We start from the raw sequence: 18,472 nt of genomic DNA, 5'->3' as shown, positions 1-18,472 counted from the left end.
TTGCATTTGCATGCTTTTGATCTTCTAGGTTGGCAGAAACTGAGGTGCCAGGAACTCACTCCATTTTGTGGCGCTGGGGCTCAAAAATTTATTTATTTTTTTTAATTTTAATTCCATTTATATCCCGCCCTTCTCCGAAGACTCAGGGCGGCTTACAAGCTTAGCAGTAGCCTTCATTCTATGTATATGCCTGCTTATTAGGGCTTTCACACACACACCCAGCGGCATTATTACAAAGTCAGCTTAATTGCCCCCAACAATCTGGGTCCTCATTTTACCTACCTCGGAAGGATGGAAGGCTGAGTCAACCTTGAGCCTGGTGGGATGCGAACCTGCACTAATTGCAGGCAGCTGGTGTTACTTAAGGAGGCATTAGCCCACTGCTCCACCAAGGCTGGAGTGCAAAAAGCTGACCTTCTCCGGCTGACAAAACCGGCATCTTTCAAGTGCCTGAGCCACCATGCCTCTAGCTGATGAACTGAACAATGATAGACAAATGGGGGCAGACCACACAGTGTGCTTTGTTTTTGATGTTCACCTCTCCCTTTCCACTTGATGAAATCTTGAAGTTGTGTACCTTGGAAGGTGAGAATAGCCACCGTTATCTGGTTATTCTCTTGCTTCAAATCTTGGAAGACCTGCTGATAATAAGTCTGTTCTCTCCTGCCTTGAAGTCCTTGGCCTTAAATGGAAAAGAAAGGGATTCCTTCACAGCAAGATAAATTTCTTCAAAGATTGGAGCAAGACAAGAGAGGTGTCCTATAATTTATTAGGTGTGCTGTGAGTAGTCATTCCCCTGATACCTGGGCTCAGCATTTGTCTGATGACATTAGCCCTGAAATAGTTGACTGGATAAGAAGGCACAATGCATACTTAGAAATAACTTTGCATAGTGCATCTAGTCATAACGCTGCTAAGTTTTCTTGAGTCATTATGTTTGTGCAACCTGGGTACACAACTGGAGACTCTATGACCTTGAGTATATCCTCCAAAGCTCTGCCACTGTAAGTTTTAACACAATGGAAAAATATTAAATATTTAGGGTAGGGGTCCCCAACCCCCGGTCTGTGAACCGGCACCAGTCTGCAGCATGCCAGCAAGCGGGCCGTACAAACAGGCAAAGCTCCATCCTCAGGATGCAGGAAGTATTGAAAACCACAACTCTGGTCCACGGAAAAATCTTTCTCCATGGCACCGGTCCCTGATGCCCAAAAGGTTGGGGACCTCTGATTTAGGGGACCACTCATATTAACTATATTTAGCTAATTTAAATTAGCTTTACATATTATCAAAAGCAGGTTAGTGGTTAAGGCAGCAGGCTAGAAACCAGGAGATGGTGAGTTCCAGTCCTACCTTTGACACAAAACCAACTGATCTTGGGCCAGTCATTTTGTTCAGTCCTAGGTAGGAGGGAATGGCAAATCACTTCTGAAAAATCTTTCCAAGAAACTGTAGGGACCTTGTCCAAGAATCAGACATGACTGAATGGAAGAAAAAATGAATTAAAATTGGTTTTTGATCTGGCCACACACATATAGTACCCAATAATCTGGGACTACACATTTCACATGGCTAACTACAATATTTAGTCAAAGCTCACTGTACTGAAAAATTCTAACAAACAAAAATAGCGACCTCATTTATATGTAACACACAGGTCCAGAATGGGTGGAATTGCCAATTTGGATGTCTATGCAAGCAAACATTTATATTACAAAATTGTTCCAAGGATATAATGAGCACCAGATTATAAAATTATATTATCATTCTGAACTCACTAAGGGGAAAACACTTATATGCTGCATTTTGCCCTACTTTTCATCTCAGTGCTTGGTTTCTCTTCAACAAAATCCTATGATATAACTTGGTCTGTTTGTATGTATGAATATTATCTCTCCAAAGTCACTTCATAGTGTTATAGCTGGTTAGAAATCTGAATCTTGATCATCTCTAATCACAGCAATTTTCTAACCATTTCTCCATTGTCTTCTTTTTAACACTTTTTAACTTTTCTCTCAAGATTGCTGTTGGATCTAAGATAATAGAACAATACAGCTCTATTTGCACAACCATAAAATGGTTAGTGAATGCAATTATCTTGCATGAAGCTAGTCAAACAAGCTTGTTAACACAATTCCTTAAGGACAAAATACAACACCAAAGGGAAAGTGAATTAAGCTCAGCTCATTCCACAAATGTAGCCCATTTCTGCAACTTCCCACCTGAAAACAAACTCAGATTTGGGAAAAGAAGGGAGCCGTGCCATTGGCTCATCCCATTTGGAATGCCCTTTCTGGGTTATGAGTATGGGGGGAGTCCCCCACCTTTTTTAAAAAAAACATTTGAAGGAAATTGTATTCGATATGAAATAACAAAAGTCAGATTTGGGGTTAGGAAAGATCTTGCCTCTCTCCTCTCCAGATGCCATCTGTGAAAAATGTGAGTGGGGTGTACAGACGTGCAGAAGTTGTTATATTCTCTCATTTGTTTAGAAGGCCAATTAATTCTGAACTATACATACGAATATGGTACACTATATCATTGTAATGTACATATAGCTGTCCCGTATGTACAAAACATCATGCAGAGACAATAAAGGCAAGATTCTCTTTAAAAAAATACATCAGCTAAACATCTTTATTTCCATAATGATTGTCACACAGATTATCTTTCTTTTTCCACATTCTGCTTATCTTCTTTTCCTTTCTCTTTTCAACTCTTCCCCTCACCCCTAGTTCCCATGAACTTTTTATTTTCTTTTTTTACAAGGAATTCTCCAGTTTATCCTTGTGCTTCAATAATGTGCAAGTGATCTGCCACTTCATGGCAAACCTCACTGGGCATGCTAAGACTGAACATTTTCCACACATTCTTGCTTTGTGGCATTCACACAGATAATTTTCACTCCCCACAGTTGACAATGGAGCAAGCAGACTGCTCTCTACCGCCAAAGTTGCTTTTCTTAGCTATTACACAGATATAAATTAGACTGAATTCAACAGAATTTAGACTGAGTTCAGTTAGCAGTTTTCCTTTGTATCTTTATAACATGATGGAACTTGCAACATACTCCTCCATTGAGTCTTTAAATTTTATTTAAAGCAGAGTTTGTTGTGTCATCTCTAAGCTTTGGTGAGGATCTGTGCCTGACATGCTGAAGAAACTTACTCATTTTTTTATCCTAAGCTGCTGGAATATTCCATCAAGCCAGCAGTTAAAAATAAAAAGTAATTCAGGGCTAATATTGCACTTAAGCAGTACATTCAATTAATGTATAAGAATCATGTTTAACCTATAATTTCTTATAGCATTTCTTATGATATATCTCAAGCCTTTATCTTTAAAAAGTGGCACATAGAGCCAGAGGCTAATGTTGCCCTTTTTAAAATTTGCTGAAGTAAAGATAAAAGGCTGAGGTAATTACAATTGTTGTCACAAATTGCTATTCCCCAGTACTGTAAGACAATTTCAGCAGGAAAAAACCTCAAAGGGGTTAGACAGGAAGTTTTTGCATTCTCCCAAGGTGACATAATTCTAGACGGTGTATTTTTATTGATTTAGAAATGATCTCGAAAAGATCAAAAGCCAGCTAACACGAAATGCAATTAGGAATGCATAGGTCTAAAATTTAGCAAAACATGTGAATGTACCATGCTGTTATTCAAACGCCTACAACTTGCAAAGTTATATAGCCATGTCAGTAAGACAAACTGCTTACTTTTGGAACTGGTTCTGTACATTATTGGTCGTATCACTGTGTTCTAGTCAAGCCCTGATATGTTCAGGTAGCTCAAAAAGCAAGACTGTTTCTCACAGTAAATTTAAGCAGGATCAGAATAAATCTAAACAACTTTTGATGGATGGCAAGGAGCAGATTATTAATCTTCCTGGTTATAAAAAACCAAAAAGGTGGAATAACTACGAAATGAAGTCAATGAAAGAGCCAGTCCTGGAGATTTTTTTTATAATTTCTCCCTTTTCTTAAAGTTGTTTACTTTTCTAGATTTCCCAAAGTAAAGAATCCTCCTAAGTGGAAATAAATAAATTCCTGCATATGTTTTTAAAAGAACAGAAGTCATATCAGTTCTGCTGAGTCAATTGCTGACTTGAAAGACACTCAGTGAAAGGCAAGACTCTCACAAGAAAAAGTCAAAAAACAAACTGAATCAGAACATAGGTAATATCTTTGTTGATGCAAAATATCTGCAATTAAAATCAAGAACTGGTTGAAACAAATTGAAACTACAAGTTTTCCCTTAGCAGGGATTCACAGTTGTAAGATAGCATTCTTTAGCTTTCCAGAAATAGATATTTGGCTCATGAATCAAATTACATATCAATATAATTTTTACCACACCACAAACTGCAGTGTGTAAAAATATGCAGGGATTTACATTTTTTACACAAGTGTAACAAAACTTTTAGCAAATAAGTTATAAATTAGAACAAGAATTTTGTCTCACAAAACAATACATTCTCTAAAATTTCCTTCACAGAACACCCTTTCAAGTTCAACAACAACAAAAAAACTTACAAAAAAAGTTTACCACCTCTAATGCAACTTGTATCCTTCCCAAACGGTTCAAGGATATAGGCTGCACAACTTTAAAACATTAGTCTATGAACAAACGTTAGTAAGATAAAAATAGGTGCTCCCTCTGGAAAAAAAGTTATTTTGGCAAATTCAAAATTTGCTGTTAATGTCATGAAAAGAATTATGACTTTTGCAGAACCTCTAGAAGTGTCTCTTGCTCATGTAATACTTTTCCTGTTTCTTTTCCAAATTAAGAACAATTTTTATGAAATAAAAGGGATCTGTGCAAAGATATAACTGCGCTTTAGTGGGCCTTGTGCAACAACAGAGGTGTCATTCTCCTGTTTTAAGCAATAGTTTTTAAAAAATCAAGTGTATCCATTTTAAATACTTCTGCTTTCAGTTACCTTTTTTGTGACTCCATAGAGCTATTAAAAATCAGACTGATTCGATATTTTGCCAGAATAATGAGAATTTCTACACCCTACCAGTTCATTTATTAAACAGCATATTGCTAAAGTTATCCAATAGGATATGTATAAATATAAATATATATTTATTTCAGTGCCATTTGGTTTAATTTCATTATGCACACATACAGGTTTGTTGTTGTTGTTGTTTAATAAAGTTCCAGTGCCAAAAACCAATGCTGCTTGTTTATTTTGAAGAGCAGGAGGAAAACACGGTCCCAGTTTGAAAATCCACTATAGTGAACTGTTCTTCAGATGCTGTGTCTGTAGAGGCTTTACATGATATTCATAGATCTTCAGTGCAGGCCCCAATTTTAAAGAAAGTCCAGTGAGTACATCGTTCCTTGTCATCAACAGTAAAGATTTCCCATCAATTTCCTAAAGCAAAAATGAATAAATGCTTAAAACAATCTAGAAATGGGATAAAGATTCAAAAAGGCTCTTACTGTTTGTTTTTAAAGGTACCTAGAATGTGGGGCATTTTTTAAAGGTTTATCAGTAGTTCCTATTTTTAATCAAAAGGATGTAATTCTTTGATTCTGCTAATGCTGTTTTCCCTTCAATGATGGCTGAGGAGAATTTGAGGCATTTAGCAACCATCCTGACTTCTTCTCCCAGAAATACTGAATCAGGTTCACTGGTCTAAATAACCCACCATTTTCAACACCAACTAGCAGCCACCTTGCAATTGTAATAACCTTGCAGGATCCAATCAGGATTGGTCACTGGGACCAGAGATTTTGTCTTCCGAGCTTCCAGACTCGTTCTGGAGCCCAGGATTGCAAGTTAGAAATCTTATTAAAACTCTAAAAATTGAAACTGGAGACCTTATGTACACAAAGGGTGTCCCTTGCCATCAAGCTATAGCCTCTCTCTGGACCCACACTTTCACGACTTGAGAATGCACACACTGTGTATTCCCTGCTTTTACTGCTATATAAAACAAGACTTGCACCATAACCAGAGCTTTTTTTCTCATAGAACGCTCAGAACGGAGTTCCGGCACCTTTTTGGGATGGAACCTTGTAGGGTAGGCAAAGCAGGTTGTATGACATGTGTGAGTTCCGGCACCTTTTTCTTTTACAAAAAAAGCACTGACCATAACTATAATGGCTGGGAAATTTAGGACACGGCAAAATCTTCTTTCTACAAGCTCAAGTCTGCCTGTTTCAAATCAGCTAATGGTCACTTCTTCACGCCAATTAATTCCAACAAGTGTACTTGTTGGAATAGGCACCCAAACACTTTTCGCTTGGACAGAGAAATGACGGAGACTGGAAGCTTCGTCTGCTTGCAAATGGGGTGCTTTGAAACGGAGTGATTCGCTCCATTTCAAAGCGCCCCATTTTCAAGTAGACGAAGCTTCCAGTCTCCGTCATTTCTCTATCTGGGTGAAAAGTGCGTCTGCCCTGGGAAGCCCTGTAAGTCGTTGCACAGTCCTTGACATATGACCACAACTGAGCCCAAAATGTATGTTGCCAAGCGAGACAGTGAAGTGAGTTTTGCCCCATTTTACGACCTTTCTTGCCACAGTTGTTAACTGAAACAGTGCAGTTGTTAAATTAGTAATATGGTTATTCAGTGAATCTGGCTTTCCCACTGAGTTGGCTTGTATTAAGGTTACAGAAGCTGATCTCATGACCTTGGGACACTGCAACCGTCCTAAATATGACCTGAATGCAAATTCCTGAGTCAGCATAGCTGACTAAGGAATTCTAGGAGTTGAAGTCCATGAGTCATAAAAGAGCCGAGGTTGCCTACCCCTGTCCTAGATCCATTAGGGCAGGTTCTTTCTTTGGTTGTTAACTGACTGTAGGTTCCTGCCTCTCCTCTGATGATTTCCTAGGAACCATCTCCTCTCCTTTTCCCTCAAGGTTAGCCGTGTATTCCATTACAAATCCTTACCAAACTCCCAGCAGTGTGGGCTCTCAGCAGATTCCTGCTTCTTTCAGCACTTATTTGGGATGAGTGACTATGAACCTCTGCAAACCTGTAGTCACATAATCATTTCAGAAAGTTCCAAAGAGCAGGAACAAGTAGTCTATGAAGAAAATAGGATGCAACTCTGAGGTGTCGCATTTTTCCTATTAATATAATGAAATGGAGTCATGTTATATGCGTTACATATGTGTGTTAATCCGCATTTAACGACCACAATTGGGGCTATCTCAACAGTCATTAAGTGAAAAAAATCGCATGACTGTGAGTTTCTTTTACTTCACAGTACTGGAAGGTTACAACCCCAAACAACTGAGGGAATCCAAATAGTAGGGAGGGTTTCTGGAACTTGCTGCATGAGGAAGCTGGGTAAAGGGCAACACTTCCAACCCTTTTCTCCCACTGTCCACTCTTTGAAATGCTGGGATAATTAGCAGTAAGACAATTAATGTTTGTACTTACATTTATTGGAGAGAAAGGGATTAAAAGAGACTAAGCTGGTACATAATGGGCAATGTGCACAGAAAGGAATGCGCTAACACCGACTGTTTGCCTAGTATGCTTGCCATGAGCTGCTTAGGTGGTGAAAGCAAGCCTTTTAATGTGAAAATAATTAAGGTCTTGTCCATTTGAGGAAGCAGATGTAAGCCAACAGGAAGATTCTAATCAAAGTAATTAACGTGACAGAGCTGAGCTTTTTAATTTGTGGTTTGCACTTTTTAGGGACATACTATGCTGCAGAGAAAAGCTGCTCAGGAAGAGATAGGTTGTTTAAGCAATCTTTCGTTCTGTTTGTGTCATGTCCGCAAGAGTGACATGTGGAATTACTTCTGAGTAGTTTCTTTTTTCTTTTTCACTACAGACATAATCTTGCCAAACCAAAGTAACTATCTGAATAACTATATACTCTGGGAACTACTAGGGAGGAGCCATTTTAACCCTCTTCCTGGCGACCAAATTTTCTAACCTCCACTGCCTTTTTGTCCTCTGGGAAGCAACTCCTCCCTCTCCTGGGAATCCAGACCACATTCCACCACATTGGTGTAGGAGAAGATCAGAAAAAAAAGGGTCAGGCACAGGATGTGTACTTACTGACTGTAATAGCAAACAGATGACATAGAGAGAAATGTTGCAAAGCACGTAAGTGTGGACATTGGTTGCAAAGTTACTGCATGATTAAACAAGGATTATTTGCATTCAGGTCAAATATGGATCTATACCGTTTCTAAATTAATGATATGACATCCAATTTGTATTGACTCTTACGGTAGCAGCCACGAAGATAAACCTTTATCAGGATAATCTGTTCCAACGTGGCCTTTCAGAACTCCCAATGCCGTTCTAATTGAGTTTATCTACCTGGCTGCTGGTGGTTGTCTTCTTTTCCCTTCTACCTCTCCCACCATTAGGAATTTGTTAAGGAAACTGCTTTCACACAATGTGTCCAGTCCTAGTACCTCTGTCTTAACTTAGAACTCTGGATTAATTTGCTCTTGGATTCATGATTTTGGCTACTCACAATATTCTCAGTAGAAGATTAATCAATTTCACATATTCTACTCTTGTTTGCCTTCTAATCTTTTCCCTGCCTTTGGAATGCTCACTACAGTGCTGGGATAATTAACAAGAAATAAATTAATGTTTGTATTTACTTTCATTGAACAGGAAGGAATTATAAGAGAGTAAGCAGGCACAGAATGAGGAAAACAACAAGCTGTTTGTGCGGCATGCTCAGGGCTGTCAGCACCAATAAATTGCTGGATGTGTACTGCCCACTGTGTACCTACTCTCTTGTAATCCCTTATTCTCCAATTTCTCTACGCTGCAAGGTGAGAAAGAGAAAAATGATAGGTCAGGCACAGGACAATGCATACTGACTGGCAATCACATGATTGAGGGATGTTGCAAAGGTTGTAAATGTAGGCATTAGTTATAAAGTTATTTTTTCAGCATTGTCATAACTTCAAATAGTCACTGAACAAAGCAAGTAAGGACTACCTGTACCATAATATTTTGTTGTTTTGTGGTGATTGTCTGAGTTTCTGCAGCCAAATATGACAGCCCTAATTCATGGTGATTCCATTTTAAAGTCATCCTGAATGAATGACTTGAGAAATTTTGGATCTAGAATTCCTAGAATTTCTACTCACGTATGTGGTTAGCAATTCCAACATTTAGGAATGATCAGATTTCAAAGGACTTTTGTAGCTTATCAGATTCAACAGGCACGGGTCTTAACAAGGATCATAAAGTCAGCGGCTTCCGGTGGCTGCGCGGCGCCGGAGACAGCCTTCCCGGGCTGCCCGCGGCTCAGCTGAGTGATTTTCGCCCGAAACAGCGCCGATCAGCTGTTCGGGCGAATTTGAAGCCCCCTCCTCGGGAGAAGAGGAGGGGGTGAGGCCCCAGGTAGGGGTCGAGTTCTCCGGGGCCGCCTGAGCTTGCAGCTTGGGCGGCCGAAGGATCGAACTCCCCCGTAGCCTGGGTCGCTCCCAGCTGGCCAGCGCCTCTGCTCCTGATTTCATGGAGCAGAGCCAGGCGTCTGCGACCACCCCTGCCTGAAGGAAGGACTATGGAATAAAAAGAGCAGGCAGAGCGGTACAAGAGGAAAAGGTGACGAGGATTATTTTATTTTACTCTCGAGCTTGATGGACTTTTTAAACTTAAAGTGAAAGTGCGTCACAATTGAAAGTAAAAGATGGCGGCTAAACCTCCCCCTAAAACTCTTCGGAGTGCTGGAACTTCTCCGGTGCAACAATCATCATTGCAGGCATTGCATCCTCCTGATGTATTGACATCGAAGGACTTACAAGATGCTCTTGAAAAACATACCCAGGTAATTTTGAAATCAATGGGTGATACATTTGCACAGATGGAGGAGAAATTGAAGAAGTTGGAGGAGAGAATGGAGGAGAGGATGGAACAGAAGTTCAGGGTGATGAAGGTAGACATTTTGTCTTCAGTGTATAAAGTGGCTGAATGTGTGGAAGATTTGGATGAAAAAGTGGAAGATTTGACTCAAAAGAATGCCATATTAGAAGCAAAAATATTGGAGAATGAAGATTTAAGAGACAAAATGGATAGAGAATTGAGTCTTGCTCAATATTTCCAGATGCAGTTTGCCATTAGAATCAGAGGTTTAAAGGAGAATATTAAGGAAGATCTAAAGCAGCTGGTTTCTGAGGCTCTCGAAGTGGTATTGAATCAGCCAGCATCTGAAATAAAAGGAGGCATGGATAAAGTGTTTCGTGTGAACTCATGGATTGCTAGACAGAGAAAGTTGCCTAGAGATGTGGTGGTTTATTTTGTAAAAAGGGAAATTAGAGATGAAGTTATACAAGCTGCCTATGATACTAAAGTCGTGATTGCTGATCAAGAAGTTCTGGTTCTAAAAGAAATTCCTCCAAAGATTTTAAGGAGAAGGAAGGATTTTACATTTCTTGTGCAAGAGCTCAAGCAACGAGATATAAGGTTCAGATGGGAGATCCCAGCTGGGTTGATGGTGATGCATGAAGGTAAAAGGTACCGTCTGGTTACTGTGATGCAAGCGCGTGATTTTTACAATAATGTTTTAAAAGCAACCCCATTAACACTTCTGGAAGCTGCAAAGGGATCTGGAGAAGGTGAACATCAAGAGGCTGAAGATGGACAGACAGAGGAGAATGGTGCTGGAGGAGATCAAGTTATAACACCTTTGGATGATCCCAGAGAACAGAGGGTGACGCGTGCTGCTTTAAAACGATCAAAAAAGATAAAAGAACAAGATCAGCAGAAGTCTATGGAACTTTCACAACGTACTTACAGCCAAGTAGTGGGAGGTGGGAAAAGATTTGGGTGAGGAATGTAAAATTTATACAAGTTTGAAATCTAAGAGAGTTTTATAGATGGTATTTAGATTTTAAAAAGCTAAGTATGTATCTGAATTATTAGCCTAAATGTTGGAGGTGCGGTGATGAAGACGTAATATATTTTCATATATGCTGGACTTGTAAAAAGGTTAAGGCTTTTTGGATAAAAGTCTGGTGGAACATACTAAGTTGATGTTGAATTTAATTACGGCAGCAAGACTTTTGATAGGTTAGTACTGGAAAGAGGAACTGCCGACCATAGAAGAGTGGACTTTAAAGGTTTCCGACCTGGTTGAAATGGCGAAGATTTCGGCCTATTTGAAAGATTACTTGCAGGAACGCTATATTATGGAAGGGAGAAAATGGCTTGAGTTTATCTAGAATAAGTATAGGGTTAAGAAGTTTTATATTTGAATAAGTTCTTTCTTTGTTTCTTTTTCTATATTAGTTTTTTCTATATATATTTAATATTACTAAGGTTTGTTTCATCCTATATAAGCTAGAGAGTGATAGATTTTAGAGTTTATGGTTGTTAGTATATGGTTGTTTATGATTGTTTTTTTTTATATACCTTGTACTTAGCTCTGGGAAGTCGGGGGGGGGGAGGGGGGGAGGGGGGAGAGGAAGGGGGGGAGGGAGAAGGGTGGGGGAGGGGGGATTTTTTAAGGGAAAAATTGTATGTTAAAACTTTTCAATAAAAAAAGGATCATAAAGTCTGACTAATAAAGCTAAGCTATGAAACTGGGTGTGTTAAAGATTAATCACTGGCTAAATGTTTATATAATCCCAAAAGCACCTTTGGGATTAATCACCGGCCACTTTCTGTCCTTCTGAAATTCCATTTAGCTAATATTTATTACAAACTATTAGAAAAAAAGTAACACCAAAACATTTTCAACCAAATCTTAAACTTTTTGCTATAAGCTCAGCAACCAAAATGTTATTAATACATATTGTGGAATATTTCCAATTAACTTTATTGGCAGCATGTACTAGGTTATGACAAAATCATGCATGTGAAGATAATATTAACAAACCAAACCTATATTTACTATTTTCAAAAATTAATTAATTACATTTAAATGGCCACCCATTTCACAAGAAGCGACTCTGGGCAGTGTAAAACAGTCAATAAAATAACGTATAAATAAACATGCCAATTAAGAGACCTGTGTTTTATATCCTCGGATCTTTCAGATTGCTGAACAAATAGAATGCATTTTTTAAAGTTGCCAAGTCATAAACAAGTAAATTAATTATGTAACTAATATAATTATGTAAATTATATAAAGAGCAATTGAAAACCCATATATTCATTTGTAATGAGTTTAGGTTAGGGTTCTTAAAACTCCTGTAAGAAGTGCTCCAGCAAAGATCTACTTTTTCAAACAGATGTCACTAAAAATGCCACATTATGAATATTAAACACTTCTGACACCTCCAGTATAATAGTGATTTAAAACATTTGAATATGTAAGCAAGAGCATATATTTACAACTTGTTTCTAACAAGTTCATACAATAAACTAAATCTAACAAAATGATTAAAGGTTTTGCAAATATAGGCAATAAGCTAAATATGGAAGATATGCATGAACATTTTGCCCACACAAAATGTGTTCTCTGGTTACTTTCTTCATGGCACAAACAATAGAAAGCTCCTAATCAACCAGTTTCCTGTTTTTTTTCTAAATTAGGAATCTATGCCTACAGTTTCAGAGAACCCCAGGATATTAAACCAGTTTGAAACTCGTTTAGAATGCAAGTTTGTTCCAGAGCTGGTAAGATATTTCTTGGTCTGAATGAAATGGGAAACAATATTTAATTCTTATCTGGAGGCCCTCTTGTATGTTTTATATTACAAAGGGTGGAGCAAAAGCATATATGCAGTAAAAGGGATAATTAAGATATACTGAGTTATAATACAAATACAGATGCCATAGTTGGGTCATTTAAGGAAAAACATTCAGGAACATATCTTACTTCAGATAAGTTATATCCAAACTCTGATACAGTGTCACAACCATGGAAGCAATAGTCTGTTCTATACTACACTGGTCAGATCACATCTGGAATACTCTGTCCAGTTCCAATCACCATAACACAAAAAGGAGGCTGAGCAACTGGAAAGAGTGCAGAGAAAAGCAACGAAGATGGTAAGGAGTTTGGAAGCTAAATCCTATAAAAAAAGTAAAAGGAACTTGGTCTGTTTAACTTAAAGAAAAGGCTAAGGGAAGTCAGGAAAGAAGTCTTCCAATTATGAAGGGATGTTACAGGGAAGGAGTAGATTTACTTTCCCTAACACTTGAACATGACAAGAACCAGTGGGTGGAGCCTTTATTGTGAGATCCAAAGACGAACTAAGGAGGAATTTCTTGACTGTAAGAACTATTAAACAAAGGAACAGCCTGCCTCCTGAATTTATAGATGCCCCATCACTGAATGATTTCAAGGAAAAATCAGGCAGCTCTTGGTCCAGTAAGGTATGAGGATTCCTGCCCAGTGCAGGAGCTTTGACTGGGATCTTCCAAGATCCCTTCCTGCCCTATGATTTCATGATATACTTTATCTTGTAGATGACATCTACCGTTAGATGACATCTACCATTTTCTGTGTGCTAAGATTAGGAAAAGACTCATACTATAGTTCTTTTTACATCAATCCTCCATTATTCTAATGAAATGGAATTTATATATTCACAAAGTTGGAAGATAATGCCCCTGGTTCCTATATCTCATATCATTTGCACCAACTGATTTTGTTCCTATAAGAAACAATAACCCCTTTAGGGGCATGCTACAAATGCAACAGCCTTGGTTGTTAGAATTGAGCAAGATGTCTATCCACGAGTAATATGCAATGGAAAAATAGAGTGTTCTGTGGACTAATCTGCATTTAGTTGCCAGGCTGATGTCCTTGCTTACCATAATTAATGCTTGTCATTGCTGGGCGACTCAAGGTGATTCAATGTTTTGTTTCTGGACCACATTCACCATTCGATCAATCTCCTATCTTAGGAAAGAGAATTCTTGCATACATTTAATCTCTTTGCCAATAATTGTTATTTGGGCATGCCCATTCCTCTCAGTGGTCATGAGGTGGACCTTTTTGAGGTTCAGAAGGAGACCAAATTTCTTGCTTTCTTTTTAAATCCTTTTGATCAGAGGCTTTAAGCCTTATTTGTTTTCCTATTTGACTTCAGAGCTGTTTTTCAGATTATTGTTGATGTTCCTCTAGTCTTTACTCTGATTTCTGCTTCTTTAAATTCAGCTTCCTTCTGATCATTTCTGCATATGGGCTGAATAAAAAAGGTGACAGAATGCAACCTAGCCATACTTTTTTTTTAAATCTTGAACTAACTAGTGTTTCCATATGGTGTTCACACAGTAGCTTCTGATTTATGTATAACGACTGCACCAGCCTGACCAGATATGTTGGCACACCCAGGTCTTCAAGGGATCTTCACAGCTTGTCTTGGTTAACCTAATCAAAGGCTTTTTGTACTCAATAAAGCAAATGTAGACGTTCTTTTAATATTAATATTTTAATGGTAGATTTGCAATATGATCACAAGTGTCATGACCCCTTCTAAAACCAGCTTAATCGTGGTAATTCCCTTTCAATGACTAGTGTCAACCATTATTGTATGATCTTAAGCAGAATTTTACTAGCATGAGGGATGAGAGCAATTGTGCGTAATTTTGGGAATGGCCCTTTCTGGCAATGGAATGAACACTTATCCTTTCTAATTCTGTAATCATGTGTTCATTTTCTATATTTTTTTTTGACCCAAGGCTGTGATGGTTGTGGGCGATGCAAGCCTCAGTAAATCTGTGGGAATGGTATCAACACCTGGGACTTTAGTCATTGTCCGTACAACTTCTTCCTGAAGAATCACTGGTTCTATTTCGTTCCCCTTTCCTCATCATCCTGAGGAGGCTGTGCCTCTTTGTTACTGTATTTCAGCTTTTCTGTACGTTCTTGCTATCTGTTCTTGACACCTTGTTGGCCAGACAGTTCTTTCCTTTGTTTGTTTTTGATGATGCTTTTATGAGCACTAAATGGTGTTTGCATCTTTTTGATTTGCACTGTTCTGTACCAGCCTACTACTGGCCCTGCAGATAAGGCAGGGACAACCCCTTTTACAAGAAGGCAAGAGGCTGGAACTAAGCCTGCCAAATTTATGAACACAAAAGCAAACAGAGCAAAAGCAAGACACGAACCATGAAACAGGAACTATTCAAACGGTTGCCTTCAGCAAACCAGCCCTCCCACGCATTCCCCTTTTAAACAGTTCAGGGCGTGGCTTCTCTCTGCTTCCTTCCGAGGTGCCCCATTGCCTTCCTCTGTTTACTCCTGATTGACTGCCTCCTGCGTCGGGCGTCCTTGAACAGGGCCAGCTGTGGGTCATCTTCATCCACGCTGTCAGGCTCAGACAGCTGGGTCTGCGTCGTAACCAGGTGGGAGGGGCCTGGCTGAGGGCTCTCATCAGCAAGCTCTCCAACCCCCTCAGCAACCTCTCCAACACCCCCCCTCCTCCTCCTCTGAATCGTCCGACCCAACTGCCGAACCCAGAGGCTGACCCTGAATCACAACATGCACAAATGGAATCCTTGTATGGCTCCTCGTGCAGTCCTTTCTTACATGTTACTTAGTTTGGTAATGAAACATCTGCAAGAAAACCTTCAGGCTAAGAGCATCAAAGACCCCCACATCCCTTCTTACTGTTTGTAATGCTGATCCCAGTAAACTTCCGTCGTCTTACCTTGCCGCTCTTTGGAAATTCGGATTCAATCTCCTTGCTTCCTCCCGTTTGCCTGATGCTTTGGTGTCTTTTCTTTGCTCAGCTATTCTGAGAGCCATTTGTGCTTTTCTCTAGCTTCTTGTATGATATGTATTCAAACTGTTTCAATGATGGTCAGTTGAATTTCCTGTCAGGGTTCATCTTGCATCTTCTCAGATGATGTTCAGCAGTTCAAACTTATTTTTTACTTGGCTTGCACAGGGATTTTGGTCATGTCCAAACTCTTTGCCTGTATGTTGCTTTTTGATGTTTCATAATTTCACTCTGATCTAAGCCACCAACAATTCATGAACTAAACTGCAACTGGTACCCAGATGTGTTCTTGACAGCAAGAACTGAACTGGACCTTTGATGGATGCACAGAATGTAGTTGATCGGGTTATGGTGCAGTTTATTTGGCAATCTCCAAATGTAAAAGCAACGCCTGTGCCGTTTGAACCAGGCATTCATGATTCAAAATCAACTTTTGTGGCAAAAATTGAACCAAATTATCACCTGTATCATTCCTCTCCCAAATCCAAAGCTGCCAGTGATGCCTGTTTCTGCTTGGCTCCCAATGTTTGCACTGAGAGCATCCAGTGTGTAAATGATGTCTTTTGGGGGCACTTGCTTTAACACGTTTTCTGTGCTGCCATACAAGCTCTGTTTCAAGTTCCATTGCATCAGTTGCTAGGGCATAACTTGGACAATTGTGATGTAAATGGCATAGATTTGGATGGTCATAATATGATAATTAATCATCAAGAAGCTTTCTACTGCTTAGGGAAGTTTTTTTGCTTGTGATTCCTCAGAATGGAAATACCTGTTGTTTATCCAGCACAGCTCAATGATGCCGGAGAGGTTGATTTTCAACCTGGTCATCTCCCACTGGATAACCAATTTACATATATATTTTTAGATTGCTAACAAAGAATTAAAGGGAGACTGATATGCATTTCAAACTTATTTGTTTTCATCAGTCAGCCATACCCTTCTGAGATTCGAACCTGGGCTGATTGCACATTAGGCAGTTGTTTTAACCTCTAGGCCACAAGCTCTATCTCACTTTGTTAGCTGAGAAGCAAGGGAGATATGTGTTAAATGCTTGTTAACTATTTAGATTACCTTGCTAGGCCCCAAACATGGGACAAATCTTTATTTCCTGTTTCAGCCTAACCAAAGGCCATCAACAGGCAGTAGTCACAACAGTGACAGCTCATATTTGTGTAAATTTTTAGATTGCTAACAAAGAATTAAAGGGAGACTGATATGCATTTCAAACTTATTTGTTTTCATCAGTCAGCCATACCCTTCTGAGATTCGAACCTGGGCTGATTGCACATTAGGCAGTTGTTTTAACCTCTAGGCCATACACACCAGGGATTAAAACTAATTAGTTTGAAAAACAGTAATTAGAAATATTTCTTTTTATTACTGTTAATGCTTTATTGTGAGTAAATATTGTGAATAAAAACATTAGCAATAATAAAAGGAAACCCAATCTCAAAATGGAGAGGCTATTACAATACACCAGTCATTCTGGCTTGGTGGAAAGTTTTCTCGGTTACCTAAATGCTAGAAGGAAGGGTTGTTTCACATCAGAAGGAATGGTATTCCAGAGCAAAATGGCAACTGAAAAGGCATGCTTAATGTGGTCCCTGGAAGTGGCAATCTCTTATTAAGGGACACACAGTGGCTTTGACCACTGTGTTTATAACCCTGGGTGCAGTTGGCCTGCAATTTGGGGGTGATTCTGGACCTAAAGCCCCTCCTGAGGTTATAGCTCAAACTCAGACCTCTGTGGCTTTGACCAACTGGATCTTATCAGGTCAACAGAAGTTATTGGTCCAGAAGCACCCCCAAATTGCAGGCCAACTGCAGCCAGGGTTATAAACCATATTCAGAATTAACAATGCAATTTCACTGAAATCAGCAGTCCTTCAAACTCACAGCCATTCTGTATGCTGGGACTGAGTTCCACCCTGTTCCTCCAGCCACCATCCTTTCCAATTTACAACCAATACCTCACCACCTAACCATTCTGCGGATGACTAGGTCAATAGAAGTACCCCTTTCTACAGGAAGTCCACAGCTCACATGGTAATTGGGATCAGGAACTCTGTTGCTAAATGGTCACAGTGGGACGTCACGTTACTCTCCTCACTTACAGCGGCAGTTCTGGCAGTTCTGTTGCAATTGTTAAATGAATCCTGTGTGGCCATTAAGCATGACATCATACCGCACACAAATTGCCACTTGCGATCCTTTTGCCAGCTTTCCCGCTTACTTTGCTTCTCAGAAGTCAGCAGTGAACGTTACAAATGGTGATCATGTGACCGTGGGATGCAGCCACTGCTGTAATTGTGCAACATGAATGAAATGTAATCATGTGACCGCAGGAATTCTGCAATGGCCACAGCTTTGAGGACTGGTCATTAATCTTCTTGTTCAGCACCATTGTAACTCCAGTCACTGAGTTAGTTGACAACCAAGAGCTACCTGTACTACTTATTCTCCTGTCTGTCCCCCCTCTCACCAAGGTCTAAATGGGAAGAGTTCGATTCATTCCCTCTATAGCCTTATCATACCCTTCCCTCTTCCAGTTTTTTTATTCATCTTTTCTTGTCCTATATCATCAGCCCATTTTTCTAGCCTTCCGAACACAGCGTAATTTCTCTAGTAAAGTTATCCTCATGACGTAGCCCTTGCTGAAACCCACAGCTAGTTGTTTTCCAGGAATAGATTAGTACTTCAGAAAGCAGGAACGCGAGTCTCTCCAATCCTGGGCTCTTCACGGCAATTAAAACAATGGTGTATGCTTTGGCAGACACAGTCAGGCACAGCTATATTGGGGCTTGGTCAACAAACGCCTGACTCTCAATGTTTGCTGCTGATAAATCTTC

General features: G+C 39.5%; 1 protein-coding gene across 1 annotated transcript in view; it reads right to left on the bottom strand.

The window, feature by feature from the left end:
* Positions 1-5,104: 5,104 nt before the first annotated feature.
* Positions 5,105-18,472, bottom strand: part of SAMD13 (sterile alpha motif domain containing 13) — a 35,968-nt gene continuing 22,600 nt past the window's right edge. The window contains exon 4 of the mRNA XM_081322399.1: positions 5,105-5,382. Coding sequence (XP_081178525.1) covers positions 5,239-5,382 — 144 coding nt within the window. The 3' untranslated portion in view covers positions 5,105-5,238. The remainder of the gene's footprint in view (positions 5,383-18,472) is intronic.

The sequence above is a fragment of the Vipera berus genome (assembly GCF_964194415.1).
Source record: "Vipera berus genome assembly, chromosome: 3".
Taxonomy (NCBI): Eukaryota; Metazoa; Chordata; class Lepidosauria; order Squamata; family Viperidae; genus Vipera; species Vipera berus.
This window is presented reverse-complemented; position numbering and strand designations above follow the sequence as displayed.